At 38.7% G+C, this 14,172-nt stretch overlaps 1 protein-coding gene across 1 annotated transcript in view; it reads right to left on the bottom strand.

Moving 5' to 3' along the window:
* Window positions 1-14,172, bottom strand: part of LOC138559733 (vitellogenin-like) — a 1,213,840-nt gene that overhangs the window by 755,248 nt on the left and 444,420 nt on the right. The window contains exon 11 of the mRNA XM_069642739.1: window positions 13,270-13,488. Coding sequence (XP_069498840.1) covers window positions 13,270-13,488 — 219 coding nt within the window. The remainder of the gene's footprint in view (window positions 1-13,269; window positions 13,489-14,172) is intronic.

Genomic DNA, 14,172 nt, shown 5'->3' with positions numbered 1-14,172 from the left:
TAACGATGTACTCCAGTATTGCTCTTGAAAGCTGAAGCTTTTATCAAAGTCCCACCAGAAGCAAGCGGAAGGAAAGGACAAGCTGCACCAGATGCAGAACACTGCGAAGAAGCCAAAGAAGCAGCGCAGTGCCAGACAAACTCACTAACTCTCCTGAGGAGCACCATCTGGAAACCAGAGGTACGTGTTGGCTCTGGGCAACAGGGAGGAGGGCGGTGAGACACAACTAGACAACAAGGTTGTGTTGAGAGTAACAAGACACCAAGGAAGGGTAAGAGGAATTAAAAGCAGCCAAAGGGGTGTGAGAGGAATGAGACCCTAGGGCAGGGTAAACAGAAGAAGACCACACATCGAGGTGAGAGGGATAAGACCCCCAAGGTGGGGTGAAAGGAATGAGACCCCAATGTAAGGTGCAAGGAATGAGACTCCAAGGTGGGAAAGAGCATAGAGACCTGAAGGCAGAGTGAGTGAAAGAATGCCCCAAGTCAGGGTGACACCAAAGACACCCCAAGGTTGGGTGACTGTAACAAAACCACAAGGCAGGGTAACAGCAGAGAGACCCCAAGGTGGGGTGAGATGCATAAAGCCGCAAGATGGGATTATCCCAAAGGAACCCCAAGGCATGGTGAGAGGAACCACAAGAGTGCCAGGAGGCATAACATTTAGGAATCCCCAATGCAGGTGCCTCTTCTTGATAAAGGGACAACAGGGTGGGGGTCAGAAAGCAGCCCTTTGTTTGTTTGTGCAAAGGCCCTAAGTATACCTTTGTTGAATGTATGTTTCTCTTCCTTTGTAGTGGTAGCAACAGAACTCAAGTTAGCATAGGATTCTGGATGGAGGACCCTTCTTGTTTTGTAATACATCCTGACAAGCATCCTCTTATGTTTTCCTTTATAGAGTAGGTCTGAAAATCTCAAGCTTAGGGACATTTTAGGCCTTGTGTTTTCTAATAGAGAAATATTCAGCAAACATGCCACTCTGTCTGTCTCCTGATTCAGATTTACTACTCCACATATGCAAGTGTAATTGGAAATTATTTGCGCGTAACGTACATTTGTTTTAAAAGTTCAAAGTGGACTGTTAGGCCTTTTAGTTGTTGATCTTCATCAATGTTACCAAACCTTGTTAAAATATATTAAATAAATAGGTTGCTGGCATGGATTATAAAACCAACTATGTAACTCATTGCTCCATTAACAACATGTATATTCATTTTTAAAAATATTCCTGCTTTTACACAAATATTTACAGCTACCAAGCCACGCCATTCGGGGCACTGTGTTTTGTAAGTCTTTCAATCTTTGTTTGCATTTTCTGGCATCGTTCTACTTAATCCATACTGCTGCACTTTATCTACAGTTTCTAGTGGAATTATTTGCTGTTTTCCTTTACAAATAATTTCTGAATTAAATATATCACAGTCGGCTAAAGTTGACATAAGACATACATGTGTCTCTTTCTTTTACCATTACACTATATATAGATCTGCTGCTATTAACTACTCCCCATATAACAATTGAATTCTTCTTGTTTGTAATAAGGTGTTCGAGTTTGTGGTGACCTTAGCAAATCTGATTTCTTGAAGTATTTTCCCATATTGTACATCTTCACTTTGTCTCATGTTTTCAGTTGATTCAAAGTATGAAACATAACTCCTCAGATTTACGTCACCAATGCTTCTAATTGTTTTTACACTATCCATTGTTGTAATTGTTGTAAAGACAGATTATCAGTTAACTGGTGTTACTTGTAACATATCCCCGAAAACAGTCATATGTTTATCAGCAAAAATGTTATTATCATCTCATCACATTTTAATATTTCTTGGATTCCGAGAAAGAAGAATGCAGATCATTATGATTGAAACCATGCTTATCTCGTCTGTTATGAATACGTTCATACTTTTAAATATGTGTGTTGCTTCTGTTGGGATGCAGGTGCAACACCCTAAATGGGTAGGGAAGTAAAAACTGCAGAAAATGTATTAGCCTGAAGATCTGGCCACTTTTAGTGTTAGTGTTTCTAGAGAGCACTTGGCTACCTAGTACATGGTGGTATTATGGGCAGCAAACAATATTGATACTGGTCTCTATTAGCATAAGGGCCTTTTTTCCACATAAGCTGAAGTCCTGTCATTTTGAACTAGGCCCTGCCAGAGTTGTAGATTTCTGTAATTTAGAGCAATGGGACACAGTATCGAAACTCTGTCCTTCCATTCAATTTAACTTTATTCTTGCTTTGCCCAGTGAGTTTTCAGCATGCCATGGTGCTTGGAGGAAGGGTGAGGTGCAGCACACATATTAGTGATTGTTGCAGGGCTTAGCTGTTCTCAGGAACTATGAGTGAAATGTAAAAAATTGGTTTGTGTTCTTGACGATAGATAAATAGAAAAGTGATGGACATGTTTTGGTGTGACTTAAGCCTCAAAGTGAAGGCATTGCCAATGCGTCAAACTAGATCATGGCTATACTGCCCCCTACGGAGTGTTGGGACAACTGGGTCTGCAATAGAATGGTTTGGTAGTACGAATACATACAAGAAATTAATTTCCGAAGAGTGGAGCCTTAGTTATGTTTTTTATGAAGCCACCTGGTTCCCAAGAGATAGCCAGAAGGATGTGTGCCAGGGAAAGCAAGATGTTTCAAATTGATAGTTCAAAAAGTGTTGCAGAAGTAAATTGGCACAAGGCCTGAGAACTGTCTGGATTGCCAAATTGGTTGAGCTCATGGGCGAGGATATGACTGTGTCCAATTTGTTGACTTCACTGTTCACAATCACTACATAATTGGAACATTTCGGTGGGACTGCACTTCAGAAGTTACATGAATTTGCTTTGACCATTGAGGGTATACCGGCTTAGTAAATGTTACATGCAAAACCTTAGCCAATCAGGATGGAGTATTTCCTGCTGACTGCACAGTTAAGACATTCATAAGGGACTTCAAGGATGGTCACTAGTAATCTACTAACCAATAGGGAGTGGTAATGTATATTGTGTTTAGATGTTTGTATAGGTGCGAGCCAATAGGGAATGTGGGATTAACATGTACTTGACATTTGTAATGTATTCACATCTTGTGGTTTTTGTCTTTAAATAATGTAACTCAATGTAGACGGGTCGAGAGCATTTTCAGTTTTCAGTTCTAAGGAGCTGACTGACCCTAACAGCCGTTTTTCTTGCAATTCTTGCACTCCATTATTGCGTCCCTGGATTGTTTTTTTCCAATCGGTTTCTGGGCCTTCTGTAAATTTTCTCAGGAGATTCTAAAATAGTTTTTGATTGTCAAGTTGTTTTAATTCTTTTCTATGGGTAACACAAATAGTTTACGTAGTGTTATGCCACCAATAGTATATGCTGCAAGACTTGTTGGCGCTGTATGCACACGAATGGATCAGCAAACCTATCCCACAAAGAGGTAGATATAACCTTTATTAAAAAATGTGCTCCTCTGCATGCTTCTTCACTAATATAACTCAGTATATGTTAAAGGTTTGAATACTCACACAGCATTAGTTATGTAAGAATTAATGGTTAACATGTTTAAATACTTCTTTTTGTTATAGATTTATTCTGACCCCTACCTCTTGCAAATCATGCTTTTTTGATATTTGTGTTGCTTTACAGTAAGTACATCCTTCATTGCTAACTCAGCTTTGTGTCTATGTAGTGGTTGCCCAAATATTGGTATATTTCAACTTGCATATTTTGTTGTCTCTTGTGTATCTTTTTCTAGTTCGATTTCAAGCATTATTTCTTGCTTTATTTCTTCATCTAGCACTTTAATTAAATTACTAATATCAAGGCATATAATTGCTTCTTTGTTATAGTTAGATCCTCCTACATTTTCAAAATGTCCTTATAATTAAGATTGCTCACACCATGGTAAAAAGAGCTAAAGTAAACAATAATAACATTAATAATTATTATTACAATTATGTATTTCTTTATTTTATTGTTTGCTTGTTAGGCGTTTATACAATAAGAATATACTGTTTCAAAGCACCCACAGGGCAGGGAGGAAGGGAGAGAGGGAAATAGATTACAACATTATAACAATATTTGTAAGAGCGGAGGGGAAAAGAGGGAGGGGGACAACCCTACTATGCCTTGTGAGTGTTCAGAATGTGCAAGTGCAGAAAAAGGGAGAGGGAAAGAGGGATAAGTGCTGGAGAAATAGTTTTAATTGCCAGACTAATAAAACAAGCAAATGGTAACTTCTCATTTGTTTTTCTTACCAAAGGTCTTGTAGGTGACATTGTTCTGCTTAAGTAATTCATAAGTTAATGTATCTACTTATTGTCATTGAATTGTCCATTACAAACTGTGTATTGGAGTTTCACTTCCACAAAACGAAACTAATAGAGGAGTACTTATTAGTGTTAGTATGTTTAGAATCACTCTATAATTTAGAAGATTTTTGGGGAGTTTAAAAAAAAAATTACATGGTTTTTAATGGTTGAAAGATGGTCTTAAATAGTTATTTCTGAAAAGTGTTTTTTAGGGAATCTGAATAATCATCTTTTGTATGCTCATTTAAAATATTATGTGTTTGAAAATTGATTATTTTGTTGTGTAAATCAGTTTTTGAAAGCTTATTTGGAATGGTGCCAGATACCTATTTTTCTTACAAAGTTACTTACTTTTTTTGTGGAGCATCGTGAATTCATAAAATCATACGCATGTGGGGAGAACCCCAACTTTGGTATTATTTTTTCCCAAAAGAAATGAGTCAATTTCGCTAATGTTGGCTATTCCTAACATTACATTAATTTTAACAATAGCAAAAAAGCATGACAAATATGTCTTAATACTTTAATACTTTAACTGGATTTACATCATAAAGTTAATGTGTATTAAGTGGCTGATATTATAAAGATGCTATTAGTTCTTACCATGCATTCTCTGCTCAACATAAAGTTACAAACTACATTGGTGGTCCATGGTTATGGCAACATACAACTTAATTCTGTTAAATGCCTAGACCAGTATATCCTAGTCACTTCCATTTTCACTAAACTACTTACTCGTAACACTTCTTTCTAAAACATGACCTTTAGCTTCTACTTGTTGAATTAATTTAGATGCTGTCTTCTTACAGAAATGTGTTAATGTATTAAGTGAATGAGGAACTCAGTAACCTCATGTGGATAATTAACTTCATACAGTAAATGGTGCATTTGTGATTGAGTCTAAATCGACTAAACTTAAATTCAGATTCAGATATTTGTTCTGCTCTATCATCTAAGTGTGCTCCCACTCATATAGTAAACAATGTCCTTCTGCTTGTTTCATTTGGAACATGTAATCACCCCTAACCTTTTTTGAAAGTAAAGGGGAAATTGTGTAGCCTTCATACAATTTGTCTGATCTTTTTACTTCTTTTTATGTTTAACTGTCCTTCTGTTTCTTGAATATCTACAAGGTTTAAATTGATACGCTCTTAAATATTTACTTTGTGTGTAATGCATAGCTGTTCTTTTCCCAGATTTGGTTTCAGACAATACAACGGTTTGAAAAGGATGTATTACTTGGGTGATAATAGTTTCATATATTATTACAAACTCTAATATTTGGGTTGTGGATTCATATTGTTTACAATAGTCAACATTGGTATTTACTCATACACACTGTAGATATTGTAAAACATAACTTTTACTACAACATTGCATTTCTATTACTGATGACACTAATACATTTTACTTGTCCAGAATATTTGTATGTGTTAGTACTTGTGTCACAAGCTGTTTGCACATCTTTAGGTATTTTTAGTTTAGATGTAACATTATATTTCTTGACACACTATACAAGTTTATTTATTCAAATTCTTGCACATATATATGTGTAAATGTATAACATTTTGAAATGCGTACATATTATCCAGTTTGTACTGTTTGATAACCTATAAAAGCCGACAGACCCCATAGGAATCCAGAGCATTGGTGATATGATATGGCATTTGTAACGCGCCTATACACAAGTGTTTCATCATGAAACACATCATGACATTTTTCATGCCATCATGAAAATGCATGCTAGTACAAATTATATAGTATTTGTATGGTGGAGAGGAAGGAGAGAGTGGAACCATATGTTACAGTTAGCCTCTCCTCTCTGCCATTCCAATGAATGAAAATGTGACATAAAATTAACTAAATGGTAAAAGTCTCACATAAGGCTTTTTACTCATTATGCTTATGTTATACCCAGCTCAACATTAGATCCATTTGTGTTTTCTTATTTGAGTATGTTTTTTTATCTGGGCTGGAAGATTTAGTTCTCTTTCAATTATCATGGTTTGTTTAATACAGTCTCTAAATATATACTTTGGTGCTTGCTTTTCATGTGTGACAACATAGCTGAATTTCCAAGAGTGTACTTTTATGATTGCCTTTTTTTAATGTACATTAAAAAGGGTACACATTATTTTAGACACATTCTTAATTTCCACTGGTTCTGAGCTTTCAATGAATTCTCACATCCAAGAACATAATTTCCCAAATGCAGGGTTGCCAGAAATGGTTAATGTGGTGGTTTTGTTTGGCTGTGTATTGTACTGTTGGAAATGGTGGACATTATAATTGGTGTAAATTAGTTGTTCTTTTCCCCCTGTTAACTGTCCAGAATTCTACATCATCCTATGTTGTTACTTATGTGTTTTTGTACATTTACATTTTTGAACTTTTGGACTTGACACCTTACTGCTAACTTCAATATCATCTGTGATAAAATCAGGTTGGTGACTTATGACAGTTAACTCAGTATTTACAGGCATTGTCAATTTCATTTTTTGTTCTTCATTTGTTGGGGTACTTGTTTTCATTGTTTCAGGAAAGTCAAAAGCTAATTCTGAAAAGCATATTTAAATGCTGTATGTAAGAAACAAGAATTTATATTTTGAACATATTAATTGATGTTAAATTATTTGTTTCTAATATAAAAGTTATACAATGTTTCATAGTTTACTAACATGTTAATTATGTAATATATTAACATGAACTAACATTTTATGTTTTTATTACAGAAACTAAATCATAATATCAGTAATGTTTAAGGTACTGACCAATAGCTGTAACTTGAAGTGATGATTTGTTATGACAGTTTCAGGTGTTACACATATTTCTTTCTCTGTTTTGTCTTGTTAAATGTGTCACAATTGCTTAATTCTCTGCTTTCGCTTGGGTTGTTAAATGTGCGACAATTTTTTGCTTCTCTGATTTCTCTTGAGATGAATAGTAGTTCCAATTATTTGTATCTCTAGCCTTTCTTGAGCTGGTTAAGCTGACCCACATGTTTGTTTCTCAGGTGTACCAAAGGGTATGATATTGTTTTGTTTTCTTTCTTTCTTTCTTATTATGTTTATGTTTCTTCTGACTATGGTGCTGTTTGTGATGTTCTTTGTGGTGCTTATGTACATTATTGGGCCTTTGTTGGAATCTGCATGCTTTAAAGCTGAAATTCAATCAAACACACACACGTGGATTGTTAACATGTTTTATTTTAAAAGACTTCATTTTATAATTAATACTTTGTAATCAAATGTGTTATGGGGATGTTTTTATTTATCATTTTGTATGCTTCTTTGGTGGGTGCATCTCCATAGTAACTGTAAAAGCCATGTGGTTGTTATTTTCCTCATGATCTTATTTTTCTTATATTAAATTAAGAAAATATCACTGATAACATGTTTTAATTTATTAAAGTTTGCAATGAAATTACAGTGTAATCTGTAAAGTTATTTGTGACTTATTTTCAAAATGTTATAATATCTTATTTGGAGACGTTATAATAGATTGTTGATATTTATGTGTTTTAAATGAATTATTGTTTCATAAAAACTGTTACATATAAATTGGTAATGTAAGTTTATATGTAAACTGTTATAATAGCGTTCATGTGTATGTTACATTAATTTTTATTGTACTTAAATGTTCTCGTTGTTTAAATGTTTAAAGGTATATCTATAAGTTAATGTATATAGTACATAAATAAAGAGCTTTCATGTTTGTGTTGGTTTGTGTTGTATTCAAACTTAACAAAACAAATGTATGTAATTGGTATATGTACATGTAAGCAGTTTCACCTTTGCGTGCAATTTGTTGATACATATATTAATTTATATGCAAACATATACACAGGTTCACCTTTACATATAGGTTGTAAATATATCACTATGATAGTGCGTACAATGATGCTGTATACATGCACATAGATATGTTACTGTGATGAAATGACTTCTGCCCCTATGGGGTACACGGGTGAGCCATGACAAAAGTGCCTACTCAGCCCTCACACTGCCACAAAACAAGAGTGATCCCAATCATACAGATAAAACAGGCACAGTTAAGCGATACACCTGCTTTGCCTTATGTGGTATAGGAAAGCTAAACTTTTAAAAGGCTTGTAAATGTGATTCAGTATCAACCCAAACAGCAAAGCATAACAGTCCAAAATAAAGCGAAAGTCCAATCAAGGTTCTATAAAAAAGGTTCTATAAAAATATATATTTTAATTAAACACACCATCTGCAAGAATAACCAAATATGAAAACACTGTACACAATCCACCCCTTTGCAAAGAACAGAGAAGATGCAGAGAAAGTAATATGAAGTACTCGGCATATGAACAGAGGGATGCAAGATGTAAAGCAATTCAACAACCACAATGTTCTTTGTAAAGGATATGTCCCAGGCATAAAAACATCCACAGGTGACCTAACCACTTTCTAGGACCCAAAATGGACAGATTGGGCAGCTACAGGTCAATAGTACCTTTTTTGGGTAATTGGACTTACGACAGTGAACAACCAGGCTTCAAGCTGTTGTGTGGGCTGGTCAAGCTGAGGTCGGGTGCAGTGAATTGTGCTGGCCTATTCTTGTAGCTGCCGTTAAGTCGATTTCAATGTGGAGGCTCAGAATGTTTCGAAGGAAGCTTTAAGGGAGGCGGGTCAGAGTGTTCACCAGGATCGGTTCGGAGACAAGCTGGTTTGAGATGTGTGGTAACCACTGGTTAAGGTCGATGCATTACACTCCAGCAGTTTGAATTGAAGGTCGTGATGGTTTGAAGTGGTGATCCTGGGATTCCGGTGTGCAGTTTGACAAATCAGTGGTTCGAGTTCGAGCTGTATCAAGTTGTTCGGTAACTGATGGTTCAAGTTGATGAGTGACACTCCAGCGGTTTCAGTCAGTACAGGCAATAAGTGCTGAAATTGAGTTGAGCAGGTGATGAGCTCTGCTGGGACACCAAGATAGTTTGGGATTGCAAGCACGTGGGTTCTACGGGTCAGTAAAGTGCCAAAGGCAGCACCGTCTGGTCCAGAGGTTTGAAATGCAGTGAACACTATTCGGAAGCAGTTTCATTTGTTCAAGACAATGGAATACAGGGATCCTTCCTATCATAGCTCTAAGGATTCTGTCAGTCCCACTCTGGGGTCTCAGAGACAAATTCAGTCCGTATTCTCGGGCTCACAAGCAAGAGAGGCTTGTTTACATGTTCAGAGGTCCTTCACCACAATTAATTCCTGTGCAGCAGTGTGGCTAGAAGAGATGCAGGTCTTGTTGCAGCAGCAGGTCATCTCCAATGTGCCCTGGAGATGGGTAGCAAACAGAGCTCGCCCCTGCCTTAGACACTCAGTTTTCACCTCATTGGTGGAATGCTTTGAAAAGTCAACTCCCCAACAAAGACCTAATTAATTAGTTCTTAGTTGTGTGTTTCAAACTGAATCAGGGAGGGAGTGGGAGACCCATTATTTTAAAGGCAAAAGCCCACACTTTATTGGACTAAAGCAAGTCTGTTTAAGGGGTTTAATCTCTGTCCTTGGAACAGGTGGACTTTGTCTTCTGCCATTCTACACACAGTGCTTTGAGTTAAAGGAAGGGGAATGGGTAGCATTAAAGGACATTTCGATATGCAGCACCCTGGTGTGAGGCTAGTCCGTTTGGGATGGCTTACTGGACAGCTCTTATAGATATGATTTTGGGAACAGTGGTGACCCTGTACTGCAATTTCTTGGCAGCTGTCAAAGGTCACTTGTGCTCACCAGTGCTGCTCTGTGCCACACGCTGCAGATCAGGATACTGATTCAACAGGATACAGGTGTACACTATGCTTTTGGCATGATGTTTGTGGAGAGGGGGGTCTGGCAAGCAAACCACCATATATGAGAGAGAAATACAGCATCATTTTATATTTATTAAACATCAACAAATCCAGGATTTATACACCTTGCCAGATATCAATCCTTCACAGTAGATGAAGAAAAAGAAGAAGAAGATGAAGAAGATGAAGAAGAAGAAGGAGAAGCAGAAAGAGTAGAAGGAGAAGAAGAATGATCACCTGGTGTTCTTTTAACCAGGAAATATAGCCATCATTAAATCTTTATGTAGAAATCATAGATTAAAGTTAAAGTGCATAGTACACTACATAACAAATACTAATACATATATAATTAAAATTCCCAAATAACAAATTGACTGTAAAAACAATATTGAATAGAGCATAAGACAAACATGTTAAGAAAACCAGGCAACATTTTGTATACTTTCTGATCTAAAAATGTAATTCAAGACAACAAATGAATGCATTTAGTTTGAACGATTCACATGCAATTATTACAATTAGCAGTAGGTACTACAAATTCAGGAAACCAGGTAGTTTTAAGAAATAGCATAGCCTTTAGCTGGCCTTTAAAATCAAAAGGGAACAATCAATGGGGGTCATTACGAGGTTGGAGGTAACCATGGCGCTATTAGCGTCATGGCTGCCTCCAAAACCTCACCGACTCCGCCCTGGTGAATGGAGCTATTACCGCCCCATTCCAAGGTTGGCGGGGGCGGTAATTCCCCATTCACCAGGGCCCTTCCCCATTCCTATTTGAGCCCCCACAGGGCTCAATGGGAATGGGGAAGGCGCTAATAACGGTACCGCAAATTGCGGTACCGTTATTAGCTCTAAGGTCCCTTTGCGGGTCCTGTCCTTAACGCCTGGTAGAACCAGGCATTAAGGGAGGACCTACAAAGGGAACTCGTAGTAGGGCGGTAAGGGATTACCGGTACTGGTGGCCTTACCAGTACCGGTAATCGCTTACCGCCCAGGTCGTAATGAGGCCCAATGTCTTCCTAACCTTTGAGTTTAGCAGACAGACAAGTATACCTGTGTCAGGTCTATAGAAACATTTATCTGGAGGATTGGACTGCCATCTGGAGGGGAAATAAGCCAACAGTAAAGTATTCAACCTAAACAGGGTGCATAACATTATTATTCCTGGGTTTGTCAACCATTTAAGGTAAGTTTCACTCCCCCATGCTTTCTTTCATTAGTACCCAGCGAGGGTCAATCAGAATGTAATAAACAATCTGATCGGTCCTCGCTGGGGCTTAAACGGTTGGGAATCCCTTGCTCGGGATTCCTTTCCTTTGTTCACGACAGGGGGCGGGACAGCTCCTCCGCCAATGAGGAGGCTCGAAACGGGCAATCCCCGTTCCAAGCCGCCACACGGCTGGAGGCTGCCATCCTCCCCCACCGGGGATTAAGGTAAGTGTTTTGTCCCTCTCCTCCACCCCACTCTCCAAACAATCCCCTCTCTGCCCTCCCAACCCCACTTACCCACTTTTGGGTCGTTTTTCAGAAGCGAACGTGCTGGGAACACTTCTGTTCCCAGCGTGTCCGCTCCTGATGGGTGCCATGGAAAGGGAAAACGGACTCTGTTTTGCCTTCCCGGTGGCCATTTTTTAAACTTTTTGTTTTCTGTTTCGAAACACTGCTGCGTTTCAGAACACAAAAACAATACTATTAGTACCCCGGTCTTGCGGACCAGGGTACTAATAGCAATAAGCCCCTCGCTGCGGAGGCATTACCTGACTCGGTTGTGCCCCAGCGGTCCGGGGCTTATTGCTTAAATATGATATGATTTGATAATTTATTTATATTGCGCTCATACACAGGTGTTTCAGAGCGCGACCAGGCAAAGGGAGGGGAACAGTGGAGAGAACAAACACACCGATCTTACTAGGCCCAGTGACATTGAGAACGAGCAAGTGCATGGGGAATGGAAAACGGGGAAAGTGCATGGGAGGTGGTTGAAATTGGAAAGTGCAGAACATAAGAGAGGACAAGATAAATAATAAGTAAATAAATAAATAAATATGGTGATCCAAAACAGTGTTAATGCAGCCTGTGAGAGCCAAGTGCAAGGTTAGTCAGATAGGGAGTATCTGATCAGTGCAAACAAAGAGTGGGGGGGCAAGGGGTGGCCAGGGGGCAGTGCAGGAAGGTGGCAGGGTCAGCAGGTACCTGGGCCAGAAGGGAAGAGGGTGCAGCATTGCTGAGAGAGAAAGCAGATCAGCAAGGGAAAAGAGGTGCAAAGGCAGAGGCGAAGAGGAGCTTCCGGATCCGTAGATGCTTCTCCTCAAGTTTCAAGGTGGCAGGTAGGCAGTTCCAGAGGGAGGCCCCGCAGAAGACAAAGATCTACCACCAACTCGCTTCTTTGAAAAACGACTGACCCTGAGGGAGTTGGAAGTAGAGGAGTGAAGGGCTCTAGAGGGGAGGTATCCAGTTGGATAAAAAGTGGCACATTGCCCATTTATCATAAATATCTAATATGCTGCTGCAGCAATATCAAAGTTGCTTATTTCTGCATCTCTGAGATGGACCTCGGCATCGACCTGATGTCGGTTGTTTCAACAAGTTCCAATAAAACCTGTTTATGGACAGCTAATTCATTCACCGCTTTACGGTGTAAATAAATTAATATACGTTTAAGGCAACCCTCATAATAAACGGAATGCAGACCTAATTCAAAGTACATAGATACTGAGAGCCTATTCTGGGGGCTGGTAGTTTAAAAAAAAGAAACTTGCCCATATTTCCAGATGTAACACTGACACGTTCCTCATAACTCTGCCCAATATAACATTGCAGTGTGGGCCAGCACTTTGCAAACTTGCACAGTAGGCAATACCACCTTTCTCCCAAATCGACACATAAAAGTGAGAGTTGGCCCAGTTCTTTGCTTTAACACACATTTACAGTATGACTTCATGAACCGTTAGTGGCCGATCTAATTATCAAATAGTCAAAATAGTTTGCCTGTTAAACTTGAGTAACACCACACCAGTATAGTAAAGATAACCCATGACAATGAAGGTTGCATTCCATATTTTCAGCTTTTTTACATGAAATGTGGACTAACTGTCCAGAATACACATGTAACACCAAGGCACTCCGTAAAGGAGAAACAGCATACCCATCAGAGGGCCTTGGCATTCACTCACCCTTCTCGTGTCCTTCATGGCGATGTTTCGCAGAGCCATGACTGCATCCACCTGCACACTGACAGAAAGCTGGGAAGCACTGGACGAAAATCCCGGCAAGCATTTCTGGATGAGTTTGATACATGCTGGCTGCCCTGCATTCCCGAGTGCCTTCAGCGACAGCGTCATGTCATCTTCATGGGCACCGCTGAGAGCCTTTGAAACCAGCTGATGGAGAGGCTGCAAAAGAGTAAAGGGCCATATTAAGCCTGTAAAACTGACAGCAGCTCTTTTTAACCTTAGTAATGTGAGGATTGGAGAAGTGCTTTACAACATCCCGCACTCTCTTGGTTCTGGTCAACTCAAGTCAACACCATAAAGGAGGGCAATACATGCTCAGCGTTTTAATTCACACAAAAGGTGGCCTTTCATATCGTGTGCATTATGTGATATGTTTGTTTGAATCAATTCTAAGTGTCATCATGGCTTTACATTTGTGTCCTTGAAGCAATGAAGGTATTGGCACTTCTTTTTCACATACCATAACATATGCAATGTTATATTTTGCGTATACTATTTGACTTACTTTAATATTTTGAACACATTGAATATGTTTGATTAACACTGAACTCAAAAGTCGGATCGGTGTTCACGTTTACAGAACACAATATTAAAGATTCTTATATGAACATAAACATATTCTGTTTGCTTTCTTTTTGCTTTGTTAAGTCATGTTAAAATATTAGCATGTGTACATCACGAAGCTTTCATTGGTATAGCCCTCTAGCAGTATGCCATGTCTGGGTGGGCCCTGCTGGACGGCCCTTGTTCACGTTTGACAGTCCTTGGTCTTACAGTGCACAGCAAAGTCAGAGCGCATTATAGCCTTTACTGCAATGATACGCATCACATCACACGTGGCAT

Source organism: Ambystoma mexicanum, chromosome 1q (assembly GCF_040938575.1).
Source record: "Ambystoma mexicanum isolate Mex_15411 chromosome 1q, UKY_AmexF1_1, whole genome shotgun sequence".
Taxonomy (NCBI): domain Eukaryota; kingdom Metazoa; phylum Chordata; class Amphibia; order Caudata; family Ambystomatidae; genus Ambystoma; species Ambystoma mexicanum.
This window is presented reverse-complemented; position numbering and strand designations above follow the sequence as displayed.